Source organism: Pararge aegeria, chromosome 16 (assembly GCF_905163445.1).
Source record: "Pararge aegeria chromosome 16, ilParAegt1.1, whole genome shotgun sequence".
Taxonomy (NCBI): Eukaryota; Metazoa; Arthropoda; class Insecta; order Lepidoptera; family Nymphalidae; genus Pararge; species Pararge aegeria.
This window is the reverse complement of record NC_053195.1, coordinates 13,314,363-13,340,890: the sequence shown is the minus strand read 5'-3', so window position 1 is coordinate 13,340,890 and position 26,528 is coordinate 13,314,363. Positions and strand designations below refer to the sequence as shown.

The 26,528-nt window shown below is 33.6% G+C and overlaps 1 protein-coding gene across 2 annotated transcripts in view; it reads right to left on the bottom strand.

Annotated features, from left to right (window-relative positions):
* The window catches only part of LOC120630709 (cyclin-dependent kinase 14), a 149,396-nt gene extending 123,172 nt beyond the window's left edge, over positions 1-26,224 (bottom strand). Inside the window, exon 1 of one of the 2 annotated variants that reach the window (XM_039899995.1) lies at positions 26,035-26,224. In XM_039899995.1, coding sequence (XP_039755929.1) covers positions 26,035-26,119 — 85 coding nt within the window. In that variant the 5' untranslated portion in view covers positions 26,120-26,224. Of the gene's footprint in view, positions 1-11,653; positions 12,038-26,034 lie in introns of those variants that run through there. The other variant, XM_039899996.1, reaches the window with a different exon arrangement.
* Positions 26,225-26,528: the final 304 nt, after the last annotated feature.

Sequence of the window (26,528 nt, the reverse complement as noted above, 5' to 3'; positions counted from 1 at the left end):
TTTCAAGTTGATCTATCACTAGCATTCATGCATCATTTATCATGAATGCATGACACCCATGAAAAGCTGTGTGGTTTCTAGAGCGATAAGACATTGAAAATAGCACTAATTTGTATAAAGAAAAGTTATTTTCGTGTGTATGATGTCAATGTACGACAATGCAAATGACAATGTTTCAATGAAGATGAATGGCAATGTGTCGAGGAAGCGGCGATAGCCTACTAAAACTTCAGCAACTATCAGTTTGGCTGAGCCCGAACCCCAGCACGCACCTCTAACATTACTTAGTTATTTGCGTTGCGTTATTTTAAGCGTTTAAAATATATCATTATACTTGCTGTACATGTTTTATACCGCACAATGCACTATAAGGCATCGTGAGGGAACCAGCAAACCTGAGAGTTCTGCATAATCTTCTCAAAGGCGAGTGAAGTCCACCAATGTAAGTGCAAAGTACCAGCGTGGTAGACAACGCACTACACTTCACACATTCTCGAAGGTCCATGCCCTATAGTGGGCCGGTTATGGATTGATAATGATAATATCAATACATCGATCTGACATCGGTTCTGCTTTAAATTAAAAAACTATCTGAGCAAATTAAAAGAATTGCATAATGTAAAGGAGAACTATCTAAGTAACAAAGGTAACAAAACCAATAAAGCAGCGCGGCTGGCTAGCGTGTTTTGAACGTGCGAAAGTCGTTCGTCGACCTTGCGAGACGCCATTCCTTCCACCCACCGCACTGCGCCCGCGCTGCCCGGCTAAACAAACTAGTGCACTCGTGTACTGCGATCACAGACTATGAATTGAAAAATTGTATCGCGGTGTTTGCCCGTTTATTACCAATTTTTTTAAAAGACTATTGAGAGACAAAAGTTTATATGCAATATCTGGGTCATGACGACAAAAATATTTTTTTATAGGCAAGGCACGATGTGCGTTGGTGTCAAATCATCATCACCATGTCAACCAATGGACAACTGCTGGAAATACTTTGTACGTCATAGACTGATTGATATTGTATCCCAAGGAGTTCAAATGGCCACCTCACAACGGTACAAGTGCTGCACCTGCTGCACCAGAGGAGACAAGGATGCGTTGCCGACTTTTAAGGAATTTGTACATCTGCCCCTTGAATAACCCTAAATTGTAGTTTTGAGGGAGCACATAAGATGGGGATAGTTCTACAATTTGCTAGTGCGCTGTAGAAATGATTTGGTATTGCGAGTAGAAGAAGAATACATCCAGTTGGTTAGGATGTAACTAGCATCTCTTCGGTGTCCTAGGTACTCCAAGCTGCAAGTCAATTTGGGATTGTCAACAAATCCAACAACTCGCCTTATTCAAATGGAACATTGGTTGTTGGTACTTAACAGCTGGAAACATCCTTAATAAATGTCTTAAAGTCTCATTGGCATGGTAAAGAAATGCGCAAATAAATTTTGACCACAAAAACCAATGCACGCGATGTAATCTTAACATAATTGAGTCATCGACGATGTCATGAGGAAAATTAAATAGGCGTTGTGACCCAGTGCGTTAATTTTCCAATTAATTGTATAAATATACAATTATTTCGGGGCAAATACGTTCGCAATAAAGTTAATGATTGATTTAAAGGCGAGCCCGTAAATGTCAATGCAAAAGTTACGGAGAGCGCAAACGGGATAGGTCGTAAAGTCGGCCATTTAACCGAGCTAGATCGTTTCAAATTTGAATCTATTTACTGGATTATACAGTCGAACGACGATATTAATATGCAGTGATTGAGAGCCTATTTCTACAAAACGAACTTACGTAACTTACGTAAATTGTCCTGAAAAGCTTTCTTCAATCACTATTGTTATACAAATTGAAAACAAAGAAATCCTACTGATGGTGTTGAATTGATCAATTTAAGTCGAGGATGTGTTAAAGGCCGATCTGTACTTATTTTAGAAAATGGCAAATTTTAGGTTTATCTTTTGTAATCACTCCAGAACGGCAGAACGAATCTGGATGAAATTTAGCACAGGGATAAATTATAGCCTGAAATAGCACATAGGTTACTTTATTCTGGAAAAATGTGCGGTTCTGACGGAAGAGAATTGGTTTTTGTATTTTTATATATTGTACATTGAGCAAGAGATCGACATGTTTTTTTTGCGAAGTGGTAGTTCAGGTGTCAGAGAACAACGTAAGCATACAAAACTAAATTTTGACGCAAACGGAGTCGCTAGTTTGTTGTAATCCGCCTGTTTAATGCCTACCCTGTTCGAAACCACTGCATACTGGTGTGGCCACTGAGATTATCAAAGACACTATTATCATTTACACGATTATCAAAGAGACATTGAATAACATACACGAGTACTCGTGTATGTTATTTAATGCATACAAAATTGAAGCAGGTTCGGGTGAGTCATTCGTAATGAGGCGTATTGTTAAAACAACCACTACCAAGTGCGTGGGCGATGATTGACTTGATTAGGTCCTTCGCCACTACCACTACTAAACTAGAGCGTGTACATGATGTTTATTTATTTATTTACTTATACTGTTAACTTGCATACCATAAGTTGAAGAAACCAAAGAAGAATAGAAAAACTACGACAGATGCAGAAGTCGCATTGCAGCGATCTCTGCTAGGCAACTTTAGATAAGGATAAGGATCTTGACTACGTACAGAAAACAGTTCAATACTACGTCGTCAAATCTACCAAATCGCAAATAATTGATAGATTGAGCGAGTTGACAAAGATGTGTTGAAATTGGACAAGTATGTAATCTTTTACATTTTAGCATTTATTATGATGATATTTCCTGTTTATGACGAAATCACATTCCGCTCCCTCCGCTCTCATCTCTCACAAGATAAACAATTTATTATTTTTTTTTTTCATTGTAAACTGTAAAATGATGTTAAAAAAGAACAATCTGCTGAGTTTCTTGCCGGATCTTCTCTGTGGAATCTGCCTTCCGAACCGTCGGTAGAGTCACTACAAACAGACTGACTTGACGTTTCAAAAGTGCTTAAAAACTAGGCCTATTTGAAACAAACGAATTTGTTAGCTATTACAAATTGGCCTTTACAACCAGCTTCACCCGCTTAGTTATTGTGTGAAAGAAGAACAAAGAAACACGCTTTCGTATTTATAACTATATATATAGTTTAGTTGTGAATAACTATATATATAGTTATAAATACGAAATATAGTTAGGAATTTTTTTTCCAAATCCTATATGTTTCGTCGTTCCTACTCAATTTAATGACTTCAGAAAACGTCATCGCCTTAAGCTGTAACTACACAAATCTATGCCCAAGCTTCATCAGTATTCATCTTCTAAATTAGTGTTTTCCTCTTCAGTAAATCACCGTTCGAATACTCTCAATTGTGTCAGTGCATACATTGCGTCAGCACTTACAACCAATTCAGAACGATTCATACGATCAGTATTTTACGATGATTTAGTAAGCATTGTGAATCAACTTCCCTACTAAATGATTTAATTTTTTTTCTGGTAAAAATAATGATAAGTTTTTGTATTAAAAATAGTAATCGTAATTTGTAACCCAATTTTGCACAGTAACAAATCTGTTACAAAATAAACAAAACAAAACCTAAAATGTCTTTGGAAGCAACGTAGCGAGGCATAGCGCCTAAGATACTGACAGCATAGCTCGTTTAAATGGCCAAACTAAGGCTAAGGGAGACTCCTTTATCCTTTTTGGCGATTCTTTAAATAGAGCGCGAGCCCCTGGTCCCTACGCCTCAAACTCTATACTCCAAAGGCATAAAAATTGAACTGCGATCAATGCGATCTGCGATCTGAGGTTTGCAGTGCAGTTAGGGTATCTGAACACGTGGCATCCCTAACAAGCGACCTTCCCAGCCTCGAAATTACCAGCCGTCATACCAACAGGCTTTAGTTTCTTTGTTAAGAAAAAGATTATTTCCCTCATAAAGTAGCAACAAATAAAATAAATATATCCATTTGAATTCGCTTTATCTAAGAAATACGGAAATGATGTATAAGTAGATGAGTTAAGTGGTAGTTATAGGATATCCTTAAAGAATTCAAGTGAATAACAAAATGAACTGGAAACGAGTTGAAACTTCCGCACGTGACGCCATACAAACATGCCTTGAATAAGACTATTAATTTTAGTTACTATACATGAATCTGTCATTTTTTCTACATGTGTTATTTACAAGCTTTATTTTGCGCTCAGCTCACTTTTTTACGGTACATTCATGGGAAAATTAACTCTTTATTTTTACGTCAATGACGAATTATTTTTGTTAACTATTTCTGTTGTTCTTTTATTAGGTACCATAAGAATAAGATTTTTTTATATAACTCATACTTGACTGAAAAGAAAAGACTTTATTGTTTACTTGTTCACATCGTCTTCCTCGGAATTTTACAGTCATATGACATAATTATCAAATCAAGGCCCGGTTTAGTCATTTTCAAACAAATTATATTTACAATACTCTTATATTTATTTGTTGAATGCAATTAAAATTTTTATGATAAGTTAATTGTTATAAACCGTAAATAAATTTAAAGTCTTAATTAGTTACCTTATCTTATACTAGCGGTTCACCGCTGTTTTACCCGTTTTAGCTAATTGTCGTAACTAAGCGTAATTTTATATTGGCCAAGCATCCACTTTATTCATTGAGCCCTGACGTCCCGTTATATATATATATATATATATATATATATAACGGGACGTCCGGGAGGGCTATATATATATATATATATATATATATATATTAGTTTTTCTTTATGTCACAAACTGTGCAACCAAATAACTTGATGAAAAAGCCAAGGTTTACCTCTATAAGATTGTTGATACACTGACTTTTTTGTAAGGATTAATAATTTATGTCTAAAAATTAAGATTGTTTTTTTTTCATATTATAAAATGCGTTATTGTGGCTTATTTATAATGAAAAAGTTTACGGTTTCGTAGACGGTTTTCTAAAATATTTAAGTCGAGCCTGAAGTTGCAAAGTATATCGATTACAAAAAGATACAAAACTTTACCCTTTGTAATATAAGTATAGTAGCTTGTTACTTGCAAACAATTAATTTTCACGCAAATCTGTCGGTTTAGCTTAGTGACGTGGTTGTCATCCTGCTTCGAAATGACTAAAATTAATGAATTTAATATCCACCAGTGCATGAATATTTCCTTTGCACTTGAAAATAAATCGCTGCGGTAGACTAATTGACATTCCCATACTGGTGGCACAGGCCATTGAGTACAAGGCTAAGACAATAAACGGGCCGCAGAACCTACAACAATAAACGACGAAAAACTATTCGAGCAGAACTGGAATGAGATCCTTGCGTCTCTCTAAAACCCGCTCGGAATATTAAATGTTGAATTTTTTATACATAGCGTGCCAGGTGTTTATAATGCTGTCTGTTCCCAAAATTGTTAATAAAGCTTCGGCTTTGTAACGTTTTCGTCTACCTGCTGCTGTGGAGTGAATTATGTTTATTGTATGCGAGTTTTTATCAAAATTATTTTCCTGCATCAACAAACTCAAACTATAAGTAGCAAATAATCAATAAGATAATCTTAGGAATCTAAATCCAATCAACGTACCGATAAAACGCCACGAGTTAATGCTCGTTCTAATCCAAAATCTTCAGAAAAAAAATTTGTTCCCCTTATCTAAAGGGAGGAGATAGCGCTACTAAATTAAATCTGCCATCTGAAAATTTTGGATTAGATAGATCATTTGTTAATTTCAAATTTAAATTCCAAAGTTTCTACAGGTACAAGCCCGACAGCAGACAACTAAACTTTGTATTGGTAGTAAACAACATTATAAAATGGTTAACAGTTCGAACTTTATGGTACTTTATGGTATGGTATAGTGATATATATATTGGTAACTTTGATGATGGAATCGTTTTCAATAATACGTAGATTTAGAATTTTCAATCAGATAAGAGTGATGTTCAATTATATTATGAGCACAAAAGCAATTCAAGAGGAGTGCACACGGTACCTGACCTCGAACCTGTGACCCTGCGCATAATGCAACTCTTTATGTTAAAACTACAATTGAAACGAAGATTACCTTTAATGTCTTTTGCATCTAATGTATTTTTATAACTTAAATTATTATAAGTATTAATTTAATACATCATCATCACCATCAGGCCTCTTCATTTGCACGCCATCTCGGTCTATTGCTGGTTAGCTGCATCCAGTTCTTTCCTACTGCCTTTACGATACCATCTCTCCATCGAGCTGGTGGTAGGCCGATGCTTCTGTGTCCAGTGCGCGGTTGCTAATCCAGAATCACTCCGCTCCACCGAGATTACTTTAATTATCATATTTAAAATATTACACTTATAACATTGATATTCAGTATTGACTTAAATACTATAGTTGATCAGAATTCGGCTTTCCGGAAAGCATCGTGGGGAAACCTGCATGTCTGAGAAATGTTATCACAGGCGTCTAAAGTCTAGGAGCCCTTCACATTCTGATAGGAGACCTGTGCCTTGTTGTGGACCGGTAATGGGTTGATATTTGATAATAATGAAGACTGAATTTTGCCATTGTAATTGAAATTATATTATAAAAACTAATACGTAAATTCAAACTAAACAGTTTTAATTAAAAACCATGAAATAACAGGATCGTTAACTTTAAAAATGTGTACAGTTTCTGAATATAATTGTAAAACTCCACTATCCCTCGGTTATGTAAATTATACAATAAATTCAGTCAGTCAATTGACATTAACTTTAACTCGCATAGCACTTTTCGTAAAATTATAATCAGTAAATTAACCAATCTGTCATCCCTAGTTTAATAGTATCTTAATCATTTTTTATTTTTTATAATTAGTCTCTTTAGTATGTAGAGTAGTTAATTAAACATAGTTCTAATTTTAATTTTAATTTGAATCATAACTTCTTTTATAATAATAATTTAGTATTTTCCGTTTTTAACTGTTTCGGCTTTTGTTGTTGTTCTTTTTATTCGTTTTTATAGATTATCTTTGAAAATTGTTAGTTCATAAGCGAAATTAGCATGTAGTGTTTACCTTTAAATGGTTTTGCATACTCTGTGTAATGTTTATATGATAAGTAATATTATTTTTATTTATGTAAAATCGCTGGTAGACCAAATAAATAAATAAAATAAAAAATAAAATAAAATAAAACTTATAAAATAATGCAACTAAATAGGTACTCATACAAAACTGACGTTACAGGTAAACATGTTCTTTATAATTAGTAACCTTAAACGATAATTTAATCTCAAACATTTACTCATTAACACGGATCACGGGATCTTTTAGCTATGCATTCATAAATAATATTGTATAATTTTATTGTATAAACCCGTGATTTATGTAAACACAGGTATCGACAGTCTACAAACGTTGGAGTTCTCTGAACTATATATAAATATATATATTGTATATAATGTACAAGATTTGCTTGCTCGGGGAATCTTTTTCAAGTATAAAAATACTTGAAAATCGGAGTAAAATGTATCATCGTTTTCAAGCTTAAATTTGCACAAAAATAATTAACTAGGGGTTTTGACAGAACGTAACGTTAAAATATAAGTACGGTATTTTCGATTCCAAAGCGTCCATTTTACTCAGATTTTACAGAGTTTGATATGCGAAATAACTCATCGATTGTGAGCATGCAAATCTTGTACTAAAGCTACAGTACCGTGATGTTACAATAATATCGGTGAGTCTGTCGAGCCATGACCTAACATCGTGGTCAGCCAAGCGTTCATTTTCTCGCTAGACTTCCATTACGAGTTCTCATATAAGCTAAGCTCTTGATTTATATTAAACTTTCCCAGTAACGTGCATTTACGGGTATATTAGCCTGTGCAAAGTTTTTTAATTTTCTTGCGGTTACTTTAAATAAAAACCTTATTCATAAATTGATAAAGAAAACAAAACTAAAAAAATCTGACAAAGCCTTCAGTAAAAAAAGGACACCAAAATAGACGGGATTGCTTTTTCGCGATGTTCGTATGTATAATGAATAATATCGAATTAGAATAAAATTTAAATAGCTTTTCATTTAATTAAAGTGTGTGAAAAAGGTTTTTTTCATCTCTAAATGTCCAGATAGCAGGAAAAAGTTGTAGAATAAAAGTTCTACTGTTAAAACCTACCGGTGATTTTCGAAGATGTATGGCAAACCATTAAAATCGTCAATAAATATTTCACATTCAGTGCATTAACTACTTTAAATTCGGTTTTTAATGCAAAACACGCAAAACATATTTCTGCTTTTATTTTTGACCCATAAAGTCTTCCAAGTATTGAAACACTGGTTTATAATGTTATAAGGTACAATTCCGTCGGCCGGACAGATAAATTTATGCGATGCGATAAAATCTGTGCCTAAAACCCATACATTAAAACCTGTCAGCGGGCCGCCACACCAGGCGAAGAAAGTCTTCTTAAAATTTTGGGCTAATAGCTTTGTCCGATGCAGCGTAAATTCTTCTCGAAAGAATGCAACAACCGAAGCATTTAAAAATTTAGGCAAATTCTTCTAGGTTCTTACATTTATTACCACCAAGACAAACCCCAATATAATTCTTACAAAATAGCTTGTAGGCGTATTCATTATTAATTATTGTATTGTTGTCAGTTTCTAAAGGAGTAATAAATAAAACGCGTTGTTAAAACTCGACCGCGTCGTTTACAAGTCTAAGTAGCAATTATTTTTCCGCAATTTATATAGCTCAATAAAAGATTATTTTTAAATACCACAAAATGAGTGCAGAGAGGTACGTTAATATAAATATTTTTAGAATTTTATAAAAAGAAATACCTCAATCTTAATAATGTCTTAATGGGAACAGTTAGTGAAATATTCCAGCTAATATTTAAAAATTATTTAGCAAAATACAAATCCATTACAGGACATAAGTATTTTTCCTTACTCATTAAATGGTGTTTAATGATATTCATATCTAACTGTGTGTAAGGAAATAAATTGATTTCCTACATTTACTAGACGAGATAGTGACTGGTAGTTCAATCTTGAAAAATATTAACCTGTCCAAGGCTTTCCTCTAAGCGTTCAGGTGTTCAAGTGTGAATGGAAGTAAAACATCGTTTTACAATAAATATGGCTTACTGCTGTATTATTACATAACATATTTAGTAATGAATGCACTTCAGTAAATAGCTCAGGCTAATTTATGATAATCAAAGGATAAAAAGTAACAACAATTATAAATTCCAAAACAATACGCTAATTCATAACTTGTTTAATTTTGACATATAAAAGAGATTTAGAGAACATAAATTGGAGACTTTACGGTCTCAATATTTTAAACAAATCATAAAGATCATCAAATTTTAAAGCGGGCAAACTATTCAGACCAGAAACCACATGGCACGCAATAAATTGTAGAGATTTCTATCAATAGACGCGCGATAAAATGCCTGTTACATAAAGCGTTCGGAAATTCATAATCACAGTTTTAGGATTTATATACCACATCGATGTTCACAATACAGAAACCAATGCCGATTTACCACTTCACAATTTCGTATCGAATGATATTTATTATAATGATATTAGTACGAGTAATCGGATTACTAAATACATTTGTGATCAAAATATTCCAAAACGTTAACTAGTTTTCATTCGATAGTCATTGACCCGGGTGGGGAACCTGCATCTTGCGAGTTAACATCTGACGCTAGGCATCGTCAAGGTTGTATTTTAACCGATCACAGATTCCCGACATGCGAGTCTTGTTTTAACCACCTGGTGCCTCCTTCCTATCTGAGTGGTGCATTTTAAGAATTTAAAAACTACGAGCAATAATTTGCTTATCTTTCATTTTAATAAATAATGAAGCAGTCTTTTAACAAATCATGATGTTAGACATATTTAACCACTTTAACAAAGCTCAAATTTTTGTCAAATTTTAAATATTTATTTCTCTGCCAAGCTGCTGTGACTTTTTATTGCATGAAAATCAACTAAATTCGTTGAAGTGGAATAGGTACCGGTTACAGCTACAGTTGCAGGTAATAAATGTTAGAAAAATCAGACGGCACTGTTTGTAATGCTTGGTACACTAAGGTCACAATAATTACTTTTTTATTGCACTTCAAGTCTATAGACAGGAACATGTTTATATCAGTTCCTTATTGCATGACATTCGTGATTTACATGTATAAACTATATTGGTGGATGGTGGGTGAATAGGGCAACTGTCTGTTTTACTTGTTTAGGATTAAATTATACTTACCTTTTTTGTTAACTATTTATTTGTTATGATCGATTTAATTACATAAAAGTTGACTCTGTCAAATTCGTACTACCTAAAGAATGCCATCTGTAAAAATTCATATTTGCCATTTCTATACCAGAGTTTTTCGACGTTTTGTAATTTGTATTTCTTGAAACGATTTTTTTTTAAATCGATTCAGACATTTTTCAGAAAAACGCATGGAATTTCAATTAAATACATATAGCTAGATTATATACAGGCATTTACAACCATAATAAGTTAATTCAGAGTAAGATATGTGAGGTCAAATACATTTTAGTGGCCCATCCATGACCGTATTATATTATTTATCTATTATTTGTTTGATTGAATATTATTTATATTACTATTCATGATTAATTTTCATTATTATGGTTGAATTAAATTATTTAAAACAATAAATTAACAGTTTGAGTTCATAATTAATAATAATATTTTTAATTAATATATATTAATTCCTTCGGAATATGACTTGAACCAACCCTGAGCAAGTACAGTTATGTGCTTTTCATTTAAAATGACGAGACTGTTTTACATCAGACCTGAGTTTACTCGAACACGCGGGTAAAAAACTCAACAAAAATAGGACTGACTTTAATAGAACATCGTGTTCTGTTATAACTTACCGTTTCGTTTCGTAGTTATTTTAAAATTATAACCATTATGAGGTTTTAAAAGTAAATAATAGTTATTTTATCGTCTTAGTAAATGAAAACATTGGAAAGTAAACTGGTTTGTTAGTAGAAACTTAAGTTATATATGTATTTAAATATATAGAGGAAAAATTGAGCAAGATGAACTCAAAACTGAAAATAGACAATCAAGGACAATGGTACACATATTCGGAATGAAGTAAATGAAATGATACAAGTTTAAAGACAAACATTCAAGAATGTAATAGGTACCATATTATTGTTTTTTACAACTATTACCTAAAAAAATTATACCACATTCTGCACTTGGCATGGTGTATCAAGTTTATGTAACTAATAAGATAAAAGGGTTAGAAACACCTTAAGTGCAGCTAATGCTTGAGAGTTGTTTGAAGGGTATGAAATCTATACCTTATGCAAAGAGATATGCAGGGTTTGGTAAAGGCGAAAGGATTAAATATACAGGTATTACTGAACAAGTTATACTACATATTTTAAGATTTATTTATAATACTTTTATCGTATAGTAACCGTAATGAGTCATTACGATACGATAATATTTAAGCTATCTAGAAATTCTGAGGTTTGGAATTCGGGGTAATAGCGTTGGCTAATATAAGTGTTCTAACAAAGTTATCAAAAATAGAAATAGAAATGACAGCAATATTAAATAACACAGTAACAAAGACATCTCTAATATTACCTTCTGAGATCGTGGGCAGCACGTTGACGAAGCTAACAATCCCGACGCCTGTTAGCTGACTCATTCACAAAATCAATTCAACACTTCTAAGAAACGTCTGCGGACTGTATCCGCTTGGACGATTACAAAAGCCTCAAATACGGTAACACACTTGTATATCACATAGCCCACATAGATAAATCCGCCACTTTTTGGCACTTGAGATTTCTATAAACACACATGCGTATCGAAAGAATTGTAAATTGTATGTGAATACCGTTGCGATTAAAAACTGTATGGTCACTGAACACTTTTTTCTCATAAGCAAGAGAAATGTGAACTATCACATGAGCGCGACCTAGATTTAGTATATCAAAATGCGCGCGCGCCGTCCTCTCGCAATGAAGCGCAGGGGCTTACTGCCTACTTGCGCTGGACAAATGAGAAACGAGTCAGCGAACGCCCGTTCACTAGTTTACCTACTCTTATCTCAACGACCCAGCCTGGAGTCGACACTGCACTTACTTGACTGGTTCCCTATAAACTGCATTCTATATTTTTACTATATTTATATATGTATTTTCAAATTGTGATAGATAAAAACAAAGGTTTCAACTTAAACTAAAATATAACTAAGATTTGATGTTTGGATTGCTATTGAGTCATAAATTTAGCCATTCCGTAAATGTTTTGCAACTCGAATAAACGCATGTAATACCGCTTAATGTGAATTCATAAACCATAAATATTTATTAATCTATCATATTCTATCCATTAATATAACAAGTAATACGCTATTATACATTCTGACCCTACAAAAAATATTCAATCTGTTGGTAGCGCTAACTCTATATAAATTACTGCAAAGCTTGGGTAGACTGGATATATGTATCATAAAAATCAAACATTTGAATGGATTTACTGTATCAAATTAGGAGAGGTTACACAAGGAATAATGAGAACCGATTTCTCTTTACTGAGTTGGTGATAAATGCCTTGTATGAAATGACTTAAATGGATTTCAACACAAAAACGTAATAATACATTTTACTATCAAGTTCAAACCTGTTAAACAGAATATCTTTTTTGGAATCGGTTGATATATTATGCTCAATGATAAAACTAAAGAAAGTATGAAGAAGCATTAAAAATAAAGATCCGTATCGGTTCCGGTATTTTATTTTGGTTCATCACGAAACGTCTAATCGATTGAAGTATTTTTTTAAGCTTACTCAAATAATTACAATAAAGCCAACCAATAATAAGTGACAAACTTTAAATACGGTATTATATTTTCTACAAATAAAAATGACATGGGAATCAATCAGCGTAACCAGTGATAATGTTACTCCATAACTCTCAAGCGTGCTTGCAACTGGGGTGGAATGTGGTAGTCAGGGAGGACCACTGTCTCCCTGACATAAAAAAGCGTAACGCCGCCTTTTGTATTCTTTTGATTTCATCATATTTCTAATATATATTCTTGATGTGGTATATAAATAAAGAGTAATAATAAAAATTATTTCGTAAGCTTTATTAAAATAAAAGGAATTATTTATTAAAAACATTAACAATTCAGCAGGATTTAGTTAAACATAAGACATTAGGGAGAAAGTTCAAATTATTCGTTTTTTTTTGAGAAAACGTTTAGAATAGCTTATTTCTAGGAATTATTAAATTAAATCAGAACTTTTAAGACAAGCTATTGATCTATTAAATAATACCTCTTGAATAATTAACAAAAATTTTATTGTTTTTCATTATGGTACCATTAACAACATAACTACGATTGTATTATTGTATGTTAATCCACATTGAAAACAAACAGCAGTGATAGCGCAAATAACAAAAGTACCTAAACTAAATACATTGAATCATACTACAGTTACAGACCAAATCAACTCATTATCATACATTGAGGTCAAAGGTACTTTGTACATACAGTCAACTCGTGGCTACTAATTTTAGAGCATAAGGAAACGTACGCTATTATTGAATAACAAATAACTATATTTAGCCATTTTTCCATCCGCTGCAAATAGTCGCTAATTAATATCTTATTTGCTTCACGTGACTTAATAATTTAACGTTTACCGTGCACCGTGGCTTTCTAATTTACTTAAGTTAAAATATACATTTTAGCGAGTACTAAAGAGAACATGTTTAAATATATAACTGGCCATTAATCTATTTAGACTCGGTCTTAAAAACTTTTTAGACTAAGTCTTAAAAACCGGCCAACTGCGTGTTGTGGGCCTTGGAAGTAAATGTATAATTATTACCATTTAATTGATTAAAATGAAAAATCAGAGCAGGAAATGTTGGTACTACTGTTGCCGAAATAACTTTGGGCACTTGGTGCGAAATGTAAGACCGTATAAGCCGTCTATTTAAAAAACGTCAAAGGTCTATAGAGAACGTGACATGCCTGCATACAGAGAACTAATTATCTGCTTGGTAGAACAAGATATGAATGAACAATAAATGAAATATTTCTTAACCAGACATCCTTAACAAAAGTGTGCCAGATATAGTATCGCATGAAAACATCACGACCGTGTATTATCGATTGAATACTTCATACATTTCATGTTATCATTAAAATTTCATGAGGCGATTTCTAGGAGCACGACCGCCTACTGTGTTTTTAATGTCTATGTGATAGTGAAGTTTCACAATCAATAGCTAGAACTCTCAGGTATGCGAGTTTCCTCAGGTTTTTTCTTACGCAGTTAAAGCAATTAATATTTAGTTGCTTAAATTAAAACACATTATATAGAGTTGCTTGCTGGAAATGGTACTTGGAAGCTTCTGAAAATTTCAACCATTTTTCTGCATTAGGTATTGTGGGGTTATGATAACTACGTTCTTTAAGGTGAAACTAAATGTATGAGGCTATTAAACCTAGCAGCTTAACCTTTTAGCTATAACCATATCGCAGTGTCACTTTAAACTAATACTATATAACTACGTGGAGCAATAATGCAAAGATTGGCCATCTTTATTAGCTCCGACAAAAAGACAATTTAAATAATCATATGAAATTCATTTATTTCGAAATCACAGAATAAGAATTTAATTTTCATTTAAATGTATGACCGTTAAAGGCAAATTTTACTGCCTTAAGTTCCTTTGTTTGAATCCTAGTATATTCTTTTCAACTGTTTAAGAAATCTAAGAGCATAAAAAAACAAGTCTACCTAGAACACCTAAGTAAGCTAACGCCCGGAGTCTATTTGCACAAACTGAATTAAGCCCCTTTTTAACAGTTCCTGCTCCCTTAGTTACGTTCTTCACTTTTAACTCCATATCTTGACTTGACTTTTTACCTACTCCTGTGCAAAATTGACGTTTTTTTTTCTTAGTTATAGGTGCTTTAATTTCTAAACATTTTTTTTTAGATTAAATTTAAGGATACCCTACAAACTTCAACCCCTAATCGGATAAAAAGTGTTGGGGTTTCCTGGTCGTTCTATACTATCCCGTTTAACCGAGTTATGATCGAGGAGCGAAAGTATTTAAAAACGATTAAACCAAAAGTGGAAAAGTGGTACTTTGGTTAAAAGAATTTCTTGTAACAATTTTACTGGCACGTAACGGTATAGAAGTCAGTTGTGATTATGATGATGATGATGATGAAGATATTAAATTAAAATTATATTTTTTTATATAGAAGCAATAAAATACACAACGTCATATCACGTAGAATGCCTTGTTCCAGTATTTTAAATTCGTTAAGCATTCAATTGTAACTTGAACACGCATTATGTCACCAGGTCAGCAGCTCAATCCTATGGTATATAACATCTCTTAACACGGTCGATAAAACTAACTTCTATATAATATAAAACCAGTCATAAATCGGCTTTATTCAATATATCTACAAATGTTGATTCTACAAATCTATTTAGCTACATCATCTTCTATGCAGAAAAAAACTTACTTTTTTTATGGGTCCCGAAGGTATCTTCTTGGCCGTTGTATGCTCGGTCTTCATCGTACTCGTAAACGTTAAAACTGTCGAAGGAATACAGTTTGACGGCTTTGTTATCTGTTTTTGAACTTGAAAAGTAACAGTCCTTTCTCGATGTGACCGATGTATGCGGTTAGAAATCAAACGCCTCCAAAAGTACACAATAACATCACAAGCGTCTACGTTTATTGTCTACAGAAGTTCGTCAGCACGATCGAAGACAATTCAATAATCCGTATACAGGAAGCCGGTATTACGCACGCAGCATTGTTATCCGAACAATGGATACAGAATGAGATACGTTTCCATACGAAATTCGGTGTTCGAATTTTAAATTACGATTCCGCGGAAATCTTTCGGGAGCTTCGGCAGTTGGGCGAGAGCGCTCGTCAGGAAGACCGCGTGTCGTCTGGCAGGGCTGCAGTCTCCCGGCTCGCCGCGCCGGCGCCCGGAATTGTGTCAGACGGCACCCAGAGCACCCCGGCCTTTCATGAATACACCTCGCTCTACGTTTGACGCATCAATACATTCGTTACCGTATGCAACCCTGTCGCGTAATTGCCGCTTTTCATTCATTCTTTTAATGACAAATGTTATACTGCTTTATTGATACAGTAGGTACTAAAGTAATGGCCACACAATAGTAAAGCGTCATAGTTCTAAGATGCAACCACGAACATAAAATGAAGCAAAGTATGAGAAGAAATCTTGTACTTAGACAAAAATGGCAACATTATTTAAGTGGGCGGATGCGAGAGCAAAATATCAAAATATTCTGATTATTGTTTCCGATTAAGTCAGAAAGTAATGTATCGTTTTTATAGTATTTCTTTATCTTATACATAGAAAAAGATGGATGGGTGATGGACACGTCTTATATAGGTAAAGAGAATTGTCGGCATGCAAAGGCGGCCTAACTGGTGAAATCAATCTCTTACAGGCAACCTTAGTTGACAGGATTAATAGAAAGTGAGCCGCATAGTGCAACTAGCTTAGTACGCTCTTGGTAGTTAAAATTATACTGTTATTCATAAAATACATTACACATACACATTAGTATGAAAACAACTTTAAATACCATCATTAAAAAACCGAGTCATTTGTCGGATTCTTATTAATAGCTACTCCTAAAGGTGAAAGAGTGACGAAAAACTTCATTTTACAAAATATTATCATAGTACCAGACGGTTATCATGGCGGAGTGACGAAAAAACTTCATTTTACAAAATATTATCATAGTACCAGACGGTTATCATGGCGGTATCAAAGGTACAGACCTTGAAGGAGTAACAGATAAATAGCGGAAACGGTTCTTTAGATAAGAGGGAGAAAGAATATTAAGGATATTATAAAAGCAGAGTAAGCAAGCATTTTAACATTGTTGCTTACACAGTGAACACTTTACACACAAATGAAATACAATCAGTGAAATTGATAATACCAAATAACCGAGGGTAATCAGAAATTTCAAAATCGTTATATGCAAATAAAATATTTCACCGCAAAATCACGGATTGAACTAACTCAATTAATTTGCTATACGCCAGGTGCATAATTAAATCGAACAATTGCAATTCGGAAGGCAATTTATTCAGTGCAGGCGATGTGAATGCACTACAAATGTTTAAGAGCTTTGTTTTCAAGGAAGTTTTTGATATGAATTGAATTGACTACCGCGAGTTAGTAGTTCCCACTTGTAACAAGGGTCCTTCGCTTCATAATAAAATGAAAAACAAATATTAATGAACTAAAACATTATCAGGGAACGAAGTAGGTTTAGACAAATTGAAAGCAGTGTTTTATTTACTAAATACCTGTAGTTACTATACTATATAGGATATCCGGTAAACAAAATTAATAAATACAAATAAAACAGAGCTTTAAGGTCGAAGATACAATTTGGCGGCCGTAAAAGGCGTAAAAGAGAATGCTATAGATGCATGGTAGGTGGTATGACATATATATTTAAATCCTCGTATAAGTGCTACATTGAAGTTTTTTTTAAAAATAATTATTGTCACACGTTGGACACCCGCGCGCGTACCCACCCGAACGCAGTTGGCCGCCAGCTCAAACGCAGTTGCGGGTCTGGAACGGGAATGCAAAGCCACAAATAGAGAGTTATGAGCTAGCTTGGAAGAGGCATATATCCGAAAATCGGGAACTCTATTATGTACGAGTATGTAGTAAGTAATTTAATTATTGGATAGAAGCGTTACTTTGCGGAATTCCATAATCTATATATATAAAAGAGAAAGTGTGTGGGTATGTTCCGTATAGGCTCCGAAACGGCTGGACCGATTTCAATGAAACTTTCCGAGAATCTCCGGATTGACCTCCGGAGTAATCCTGTAAAATTTGGTGACGATCGGAGCACTCCTATTTTTGAACTCAAACTGTGAAATACAGCTTTTATATACTATGATGATATTATATAGTTGGGTGTACATGGGTGTAGAGAATGATCTTCATCAGCTCGAGAAGAGAATAGAAGAGAATGAATACGGAGAGAAATAAAAATGATTTAATATATTATGAGACTTAAATTAAAAATTTAATGATGTAAGTTTATTGTCTAAATAAAATAAAGCAAAATCTAGCCCGGCGAAGCGGGCTGGGTACGCTAGTACATTATGAAAATGAGCTTTATTTGCTATACTCCGCGAAAAGTAGGAGAATCTATACGGTGTAATTTATAATTTCTTCAATCCTTATACTCCACACCAAACAGATCTTATACAATGTACCCTCTACGCACGTTTCGCTCCAAAACCGGAGCACCCTCAGGAGACTACAATGAATAATTGTTGAAGATTGTTAAGTTAAAATTGTTAAGAATTTTAACACATTTCTCATTAAATAATTACAATTTGAAAAAAAAGAAGAACATTTTTAAATAAATTAGTATGAAAATAAACTAATTATTAATAATAACTGTCGGAACGTTCAGGGCTGCGTTATAAGGAGGTTTATGACCAGTATTGGGGGCAAGCTTAGGATGATGATGCAGCTACTCACAAAGGTCAGTTTAGCTACTCTACTGTGGAAAACTCTCTTTACGAGTGATTTTAAAAGGGTAGTTGTAAAGATAAAAATATTAAAACATATATAAATAAGTAGTTATTCAATACGTGTTATGGCGGTTACCAAATTAGAATAAGCGTTTAAATTATAAAAAAGTTGGTAAAACTACTTTATATAAAGCTAAAGTTCATGCATAGAACGTTTGAAAATACCTATACAAAGTAAGAAGCGAAATCTTTTCATCTCTTATCGGACTAGATCGACCTTTGCCATTTGGTTAGCACATTACAGGCCGTCAACCTAGGAAATGTTTCGAACTAGGACAAACCTGTGTTGCGAAGCGTGTTTTGTATTATAGCTAGATATCGCTATATTCATGTTTAACTCGGACATTTAATCCCACTAACATCATATTTGCATCTACAAGAGGGTTGTGGCAACTGCCTCGTTGATCAAGTGGTTAGTGTGTTCGACTAAGAGTCGCATGAATCCGGAGTAGAGTCGAAGACTAATAGGTGATACGAGTAGAGGTTGAGTTATGTTTTAACATATTCAGTACCAACTCGGAGGTGTCGTTGGCGTTGTCTTACGCGTCGTGTAAGCCCTGGATTTCTTACATCATACGCGAATTCTTCGTCTGGATGACGTAAGAATTCGGGACATCAAGATATCACATACTCTCGGTTAGTGTTTAGTTATTAGGAGCTAGTAGTTTCTTGTAAAAGAGCTCGCCCGGAGAAGTACTACTTACGTTTGCCGCTAGACACGGGGCGGCACGTTGCAGAACGTGTTTCATGCATGCCCTGTGTAATGTTGTTTTGTTTCAATGTACCTAGGCGATGGTTTTAGAAAAAAAACCCCGGTTCTCCCAGCCGAACCTTCAGATCTCTTACAAGTTCTTATGCTTCCCAAACTCTGAGGGAGCTTTCATGCTTGTCCTACCTCCCGGTGACAGTGTGGCTACCATTCCAGGTTATCAATGACATACAAACGGAAAGAAGCCATTGTATGCAGTTCGAATTCGGTTTTCATAACTCTTCAGAGCTATTTCGACGTTGTGCCACGTTTGAGAAACTGATGAGAAATCAAGGATATGTATTAGGTTTTTTTGATTCAACCCTCTCCCCTATTATGTCCACTAAACCACCCTAAAATGTCACATTTGAAGTCTGAGTCCTTATCTTTGTCACGGCATTTTTTATGTTTCCTCCACATTTTATTTATCAAGTTGCGTTTCAGTCCGTAGCTTTTCTATTGTTTTTACGAAAAATTCGAAAATGCAAAAAAATGTTTCCTTTATAATTGGGCAGCAAGCGTCGAATTTCGCGATATAATGGACAAATAGGACAAGAGCACCAACATTTGTACAAGGACAACTCGGTAGGTTAGTTGGCTTTATAGTTTTTGATAGGAACTAGCACCTGCATCAGCTATCTTATGTTTTTTGGTGTAATTTTTAGATATTAGGATCAATTCTCCCGCAAGATAGAAAAATGATTGTAAATGTTAATGTTGGAAAAGAGCAATTACTGAGTTTCTTGCCGGCTCTTCTCGGTAGAATCTGTTTTCCGAACCGGTGGTAGAGTCGGTAAAAACATACATACATGACGTTTCAAAAGTGCTTATAAAGTAGGTCTACTTGAAATAAATGAATTTGAACTTGAATATTATGACTTCTATATCACTAAGGAGCTCAAAACTGATATCTAATTATACATATTCGGGGTCCTTGCATTAATAACCTACTAAAGTAATTAAGAGAAGAAAATACGCGGGTTTCTCCATAGAATCGTATTCCCGTAATACCTAATGCCTCGAGAGCAATATTTTTTTTTCGTAAATTCAAAGTCTAGTGCAGACATGTTGCTATCTATCATATTCTATATTTTGAAAATCTGACCCTCTCAAATAATGTATAAATAACTTTTTTCATCGCCATATTTAGAAGACTAAAAGACAAATAACAAAAATAACATGGAAGAAGGAAAGAGACACCAAGACGCAATTTTTCTTGAAATTTTAATGCTAAAAATAATTTAATCTGATGAGATATCGTCTTTTTTATTGGTAAAATCTATCTGAGCTGCAGCTTCTCCTATCGCACTCAACGTGGGAAGACAGGCTCAGCGCGATGGCAATAGTTCTTTCAAATACATCAAATTTGTCAAAGTTATACAATCGTTTTAATAAAACTTTTTGTATAAACGTATTAATTACTGTTACACTTGTGTCTTGCAGAAACACTCAAGAGACGTGGAGATCCCTCCTGCTGTCTAATCCTTTCACACTCGAAAAAAACTACATAAATCTGGACACTTATTGAAAATTCTCCTCGCATCCATCCACCGCTAGAAAAGTTAAAAAAAACAATTCAAGTTACCGTAATTTAGATAGGTAGGTACGTACGTGGGTTGTGTTACAAAACTGCGGGGCGTTTCATGCAAGAGTAATAAAAAACCCGAAAACTGACAAGTGCATCGCCAGCCATGCGAAGCGAGCCGTGGCCCGCGCCGCCGCACGAATCTCAAAACTGAACGGAGCTACAATAAAAATGCTTTTCAAAATAACAGCCGCAATGAATACGTTGTTTATATGATCAATACCTCAGGTTGGGAAAGGGGTAGCAGTTCACTATAATAACCTATTTATGATGTCATGGGCATCACAGCTAAGAACTCTTTAATCTCCTCTCTATACTACGCGGTGTCAAAAATGGCATTTACTTAATTAACATCTATCAATTACCAGTTTATTATATCCGCTTGTATATGGTGGGCCGCTTGAGCGGATGTACTTCGAGGTTTTATTGAAGCTTTAAGGTTCAAGGCACAGTAATCGAGGTCGAGAATAGGCCAATCTTAGAAGATTAAAAATCCCTTTATAGCCAATCCATCGCATTAAGCTTAGTAGTATTATTTCCCTATCTTACACGATGAGGATTTTATCGTCCCATAAGAAACAGTAGTACTGACTTTTTTGACAACGGTAAAAGTAAAGCATAAAAAAGCGGCTATTTAAAAAAAACACCAAGTCGGCCTTTAATAACTTACTTACTTATAATACTTACTATGGCTAAGCCGAAAGTCGCATAAATGAAAGATCAAGTTCAAAATTTAAAAAGTCAAGCCAAAATGAAACCAAAACAGCACTGCATCAATAATAAATTACGATATAAACTTATAAGTAAATATATTAGACTTAGCTTAATTAAAGTTGGATCCTTTTCAGTTAAATACGTAGAAAAGGCCGAAGCGAACGGAAAGGTAGAACGAGAAGCGAAATAGAACGAAACTGATTTGCAAATTTAATGGCATTGTTAAGGGAAAGATACTAGGGGAAGAAACCAAGGGGACCCGGGATCACCATAAAAACTTTATGTCGCCCTTGACATACTGCTCCAAAGCCTTTGTTTTTTACTAACTTTAGGAAAAGGAATCATAAATATTGTTCCTATGTAGTAAAACGTTATTGCGTAAAAGATCAATTTAAAAGACACTATTTCGTGTTTGAAGCGTAAACTGGCTATTAATCTGGAGGGTTTAAGTGTTCTCGCTAGCAATATTCATTTTATCGGTAAATTTATCGGAAAGGCAGAACTTAGTAGCATCCCAAGATAGTGCGCAATTTCTGATTCAACAATTTCAGAAATACTAAGTATCAATTTCTCCATCTATAAGTTAAAAGACTTCGGTAACTATGTCTTAAAGAGTGAAAACGTAACACGGAGCTATTTGTAATTTTAAGTAAGGATCTCACAGTTGGGACGAAGACAACTGGATGGATGACTGAATAGTCTTAACTTTATCAACGTGACATGCAGACAACTTCAATCATTATTGACCCATTACCAGCTCACGTCAAGTCACCTCTCAGAGAAGACCTTACGCCGTGGTTCACCATGCTGGTCTGATGCGGATTGGTAGACTTCACACCCCACAGAACAATATGGTGAACTTACAGGCAAGAAGGTATCCTCAGTATGTAACTTCCATCACCGTTGAAGAAAGTTACATATAATTGCTAGAAACGAACATAACTACGGAAAGATAAAGATGCGTGCGTGAGATCGGGCTCAGTTCTCCAAAAGGAGACCGAACCCCTCACAGCCAGGCTATCACCTAATAATATAAAAGTTACCTTTTTTACGTAAAATCATTCGAGTAGCGAAGGTATACTTAGCTCTTTAATTTGATAGGAGGCCGGTGGCATACGTCTTTAATAAAGATGATGATGATGACGGTACTAGAGTGCCCTTATATTTCATCGGCATTGATGACAACATCGAAACTAAAGGTTGATTATATTTTGGTGTAATTTAACATCGAGTTTTGTTTACCAATATTATTGAAGTTATATATTTTTTGTGATCAACCTCAGTCACCGATTTCGACCCTTTCCTGTTTGTATCCCATTTAACCTAAATAATCCGGCGATCCTTGCAAACGAATTAGATAAAATTATTATTAAACACGCCCGTGACAAACAGGCAGATATGATTTAACTATCGCAATAAATATATAGTTTTTTTTAAATCCCGTTCAGCGCCAGGATGGAAAGCTTAAAGCAAAGCATTGGTAAAAAGCAAACATATTCATAATATTTGAATGGATATAACAAATATAAAAGTAGTATTTATGTGGGCAAAAACTTAATTTCGCTCTGGTCTACTTTTGACAGAGCCACTCGTTTAGAAGACACGCCAGAATCTAAATTTAACACAGCTTCAAAACAAATTTGAAACCGTTTCCTTACTCTACACAATTCCAATTTTAGAGACACTCTCGCTAAATCCTCGTATCGGGAGATAGATATCTTGTCCAAAATATAATTCACTCACGTTCCAAAACTACCTTGACCTCTGAACTTGTAAAGAAATACCAGAATGTAAAGTTTTCGAATTCTGTACTTTATTACTCACTGTAGCTTTTTACGTCTATCAAACCAGAAACGGTAAAAATTAAGTTCATCTCGGTGTCACGTTCGAGGTCTTTTCATACTTACGGTTGTCGAAAGTTCGAACAATTAATAAATATATTTTTTTACATAATTGGTATATAATCATACTTTGATAATCTCACCTTTTTCAAGAATTCATTCACATACATTAGTCACATCACTGATCGGGTGATGAAAAAGATATAGTTCAGTGGGTCGATTGCAAAACGTGATTGTCACACTGTGATTGTATTATCACGATTGTTGTTATTGACTGTATTTAATGGTCTTCCTGATTAAGTTGCGTATTTAGCCAACAATTTCGACAATGTCTGACGTGTTTGTTTGTGTGATTGTGATTTGAGATGGTGATGATGAATGATGAACCATTCATCATTTATCATCCCCATCACAGATTATAGTATGCATTATATATACATATGTATATGTATATTAAAAGTCTGCATTTTTTTTAAATATAGTAATCATTAACCAAGTAGATGCCTATATAAATTCTTCAATATCTGCGAGAGGCTTTGGATCATAGAGTGAGAAATGACACAAAAATATAGAGAAAAAAGTGATGTGGTTTGTACAAATATATCTAACATAAAAATTCAAACATTTTGTTTTTAATTATTTTATGTTTAGTTCTCATTTGCAGATGAATACTTGGTAATGTAGTCTAGTAAATGATTAAACTTTATTTTTGGAGTTACAGGTTTAATAATAATAATAATATAACTATTAATATTATAAACCTTGTGTCTTTAACATTAAAGATTGTGTCACCATACAAGCAAATTAAATATTTTTTTACCACTTCAATTACTAATACTTTGATAGCCTTAAAATTGATTTGATATTTGATATTTCTAGGTGTTTTAATAAGAATGCCTATAAATTTATATGAGGTTTAAAGTTGCATATCTAATGTGATAGACGAAAATATATTGAACTTTTGTCTTCTATATTAATTATGTTAACGAAGTCCAGATATTACATATTACATAGTCCAAATTTGCATTCCAATATTTTTTATTTCATTTAAAGTACCTATCTAAACTGTTTATTTTTGACACTAACATATTGTTTACATACTCATTAAATAAAGCAAATAAAGTAATTCTATTCTATTCATGGTTAAAAACAATTAGACAACAAACCAAAGAGGCTACGAACACTATGTTGACAACTTCAAACCAAAATATTTTAATGGGTCCGAAGGAAGGTGGGGACACTAACACAAGTTACCTTAGTGCAAGTGTTTAAGCACTCCTTTGTGCACAAATCAATAGAGTATCACTGTGTTCATAAGGAGATTCCTGCTTACATACTTTTTCTATATGAAATAAATAAATTATTATTATTTATTATTATTATTATATTTTTATTTCCTCACTTTATTTAAAAGTAAACCTTAAGAAGGAAATGTTTAGGAAGAATTCCTAATTAACACTAACTCATTTTTCATTAGTAGATCAAAGAAAAAAAACTTATCAGAAATTTGTTTGGGAATTTATCATTGTTCTTTGTAAACTGGAATATATCAATGATCAATCATCAATAGCAACATAACGTAAAATCTATGATATGCAAAACTGCAGGGCTTATCTTAGCATTATAATGCACTGATCATTCATGATATTTTTTTTATTGGTCACCAGTTTGTTTATTCTAGGGGCTTAATTTGTATCCTAAAAGCAAAACCGTACCACAATGCAATGAAGCAATCCAAACCAATATAGCAAATAACCAAATCCATAATGCAATGTTAAATAGTTTTTCTATCTGGTCAGAAATTTTACATCTTGGACAACATGATAACTTACCATTTCGCCAGATTGCATCCAACTTGTTTCGAATTAAAATGAAAAGCATGAGCTATTATAAATTCTATGTTCCAGTTATGAAACACAATATTATATAACTGCATTTTAAATAATGCCAATTTTCTAAAATATGAGGCATTTAAATATCAGACAATAATTTCAATAAATTCTTAAAACAACCAGCAATCCATCATCTAGACATGTAAAACCCATTGAACCAGAATTAAAGATCAATATTTTGAAAGTCTCAAAACTGTTAAAACTTTTTATTTATAATTAATTCAAACACTAATTGGCTATCACATTCCTACAAAAGATATTGTATTTTAATACAGAATTTATCTCATTTGTTTCTATCTAAAAGTATATAGCCTAAATAAACTTTTACTAGACTTACTTTTGTATGGAAAAAGTTAGTTAAGTACCTAACCGAAAACTTAGTAACTGTGAAGAGATTAATACTGAACAAAGTATTATTATAAAATAAAGCATTTACACTAAATATAAAATTCATAGGCTTATACCGCTACACTACAATATTTATAATAACAGAGTAAATTTAATATGTCCAGAGTACCTACATACATAACCAACAAAGTGTATTAATTTAGAATTGACAACTACAAACACAAACTTACCATCTTTGACATTCTTCGCAGACTGTGAAGATGACACTCCGGGTATAGTTTTATCACTAGCACAGTACATTGTAGCAGTCTCCATTATAAATGTTCTTATTTACTACTATTTCTTTTAGTACTATGTAACATATTATTATCTCACAATCAATAAGATAACACGATACTACTTTCGCACATAATGCGAAACGCGTCGGCCATTCCAAACCGATTGTAAATATGCCATCATAGACAAATGATAGAAGAACAATCTTAAAATATAATTATATTTTATCTGTAGTTATATCTATAAATATATATTTATACACATATATATGCATGTAATTCAAGTTTTTACACTCATTGCTTCCACCACAATACCAACTCATTGTGCTCCTACTTCTTTGTTTTTAAACAGGATGGTAATTTAGTACAGTAAAAAGTATAATATAACATAGACAAACCAAATTCCAAATCTTGATTAACCTGTGTCTCAATATGACTTTGACACATTA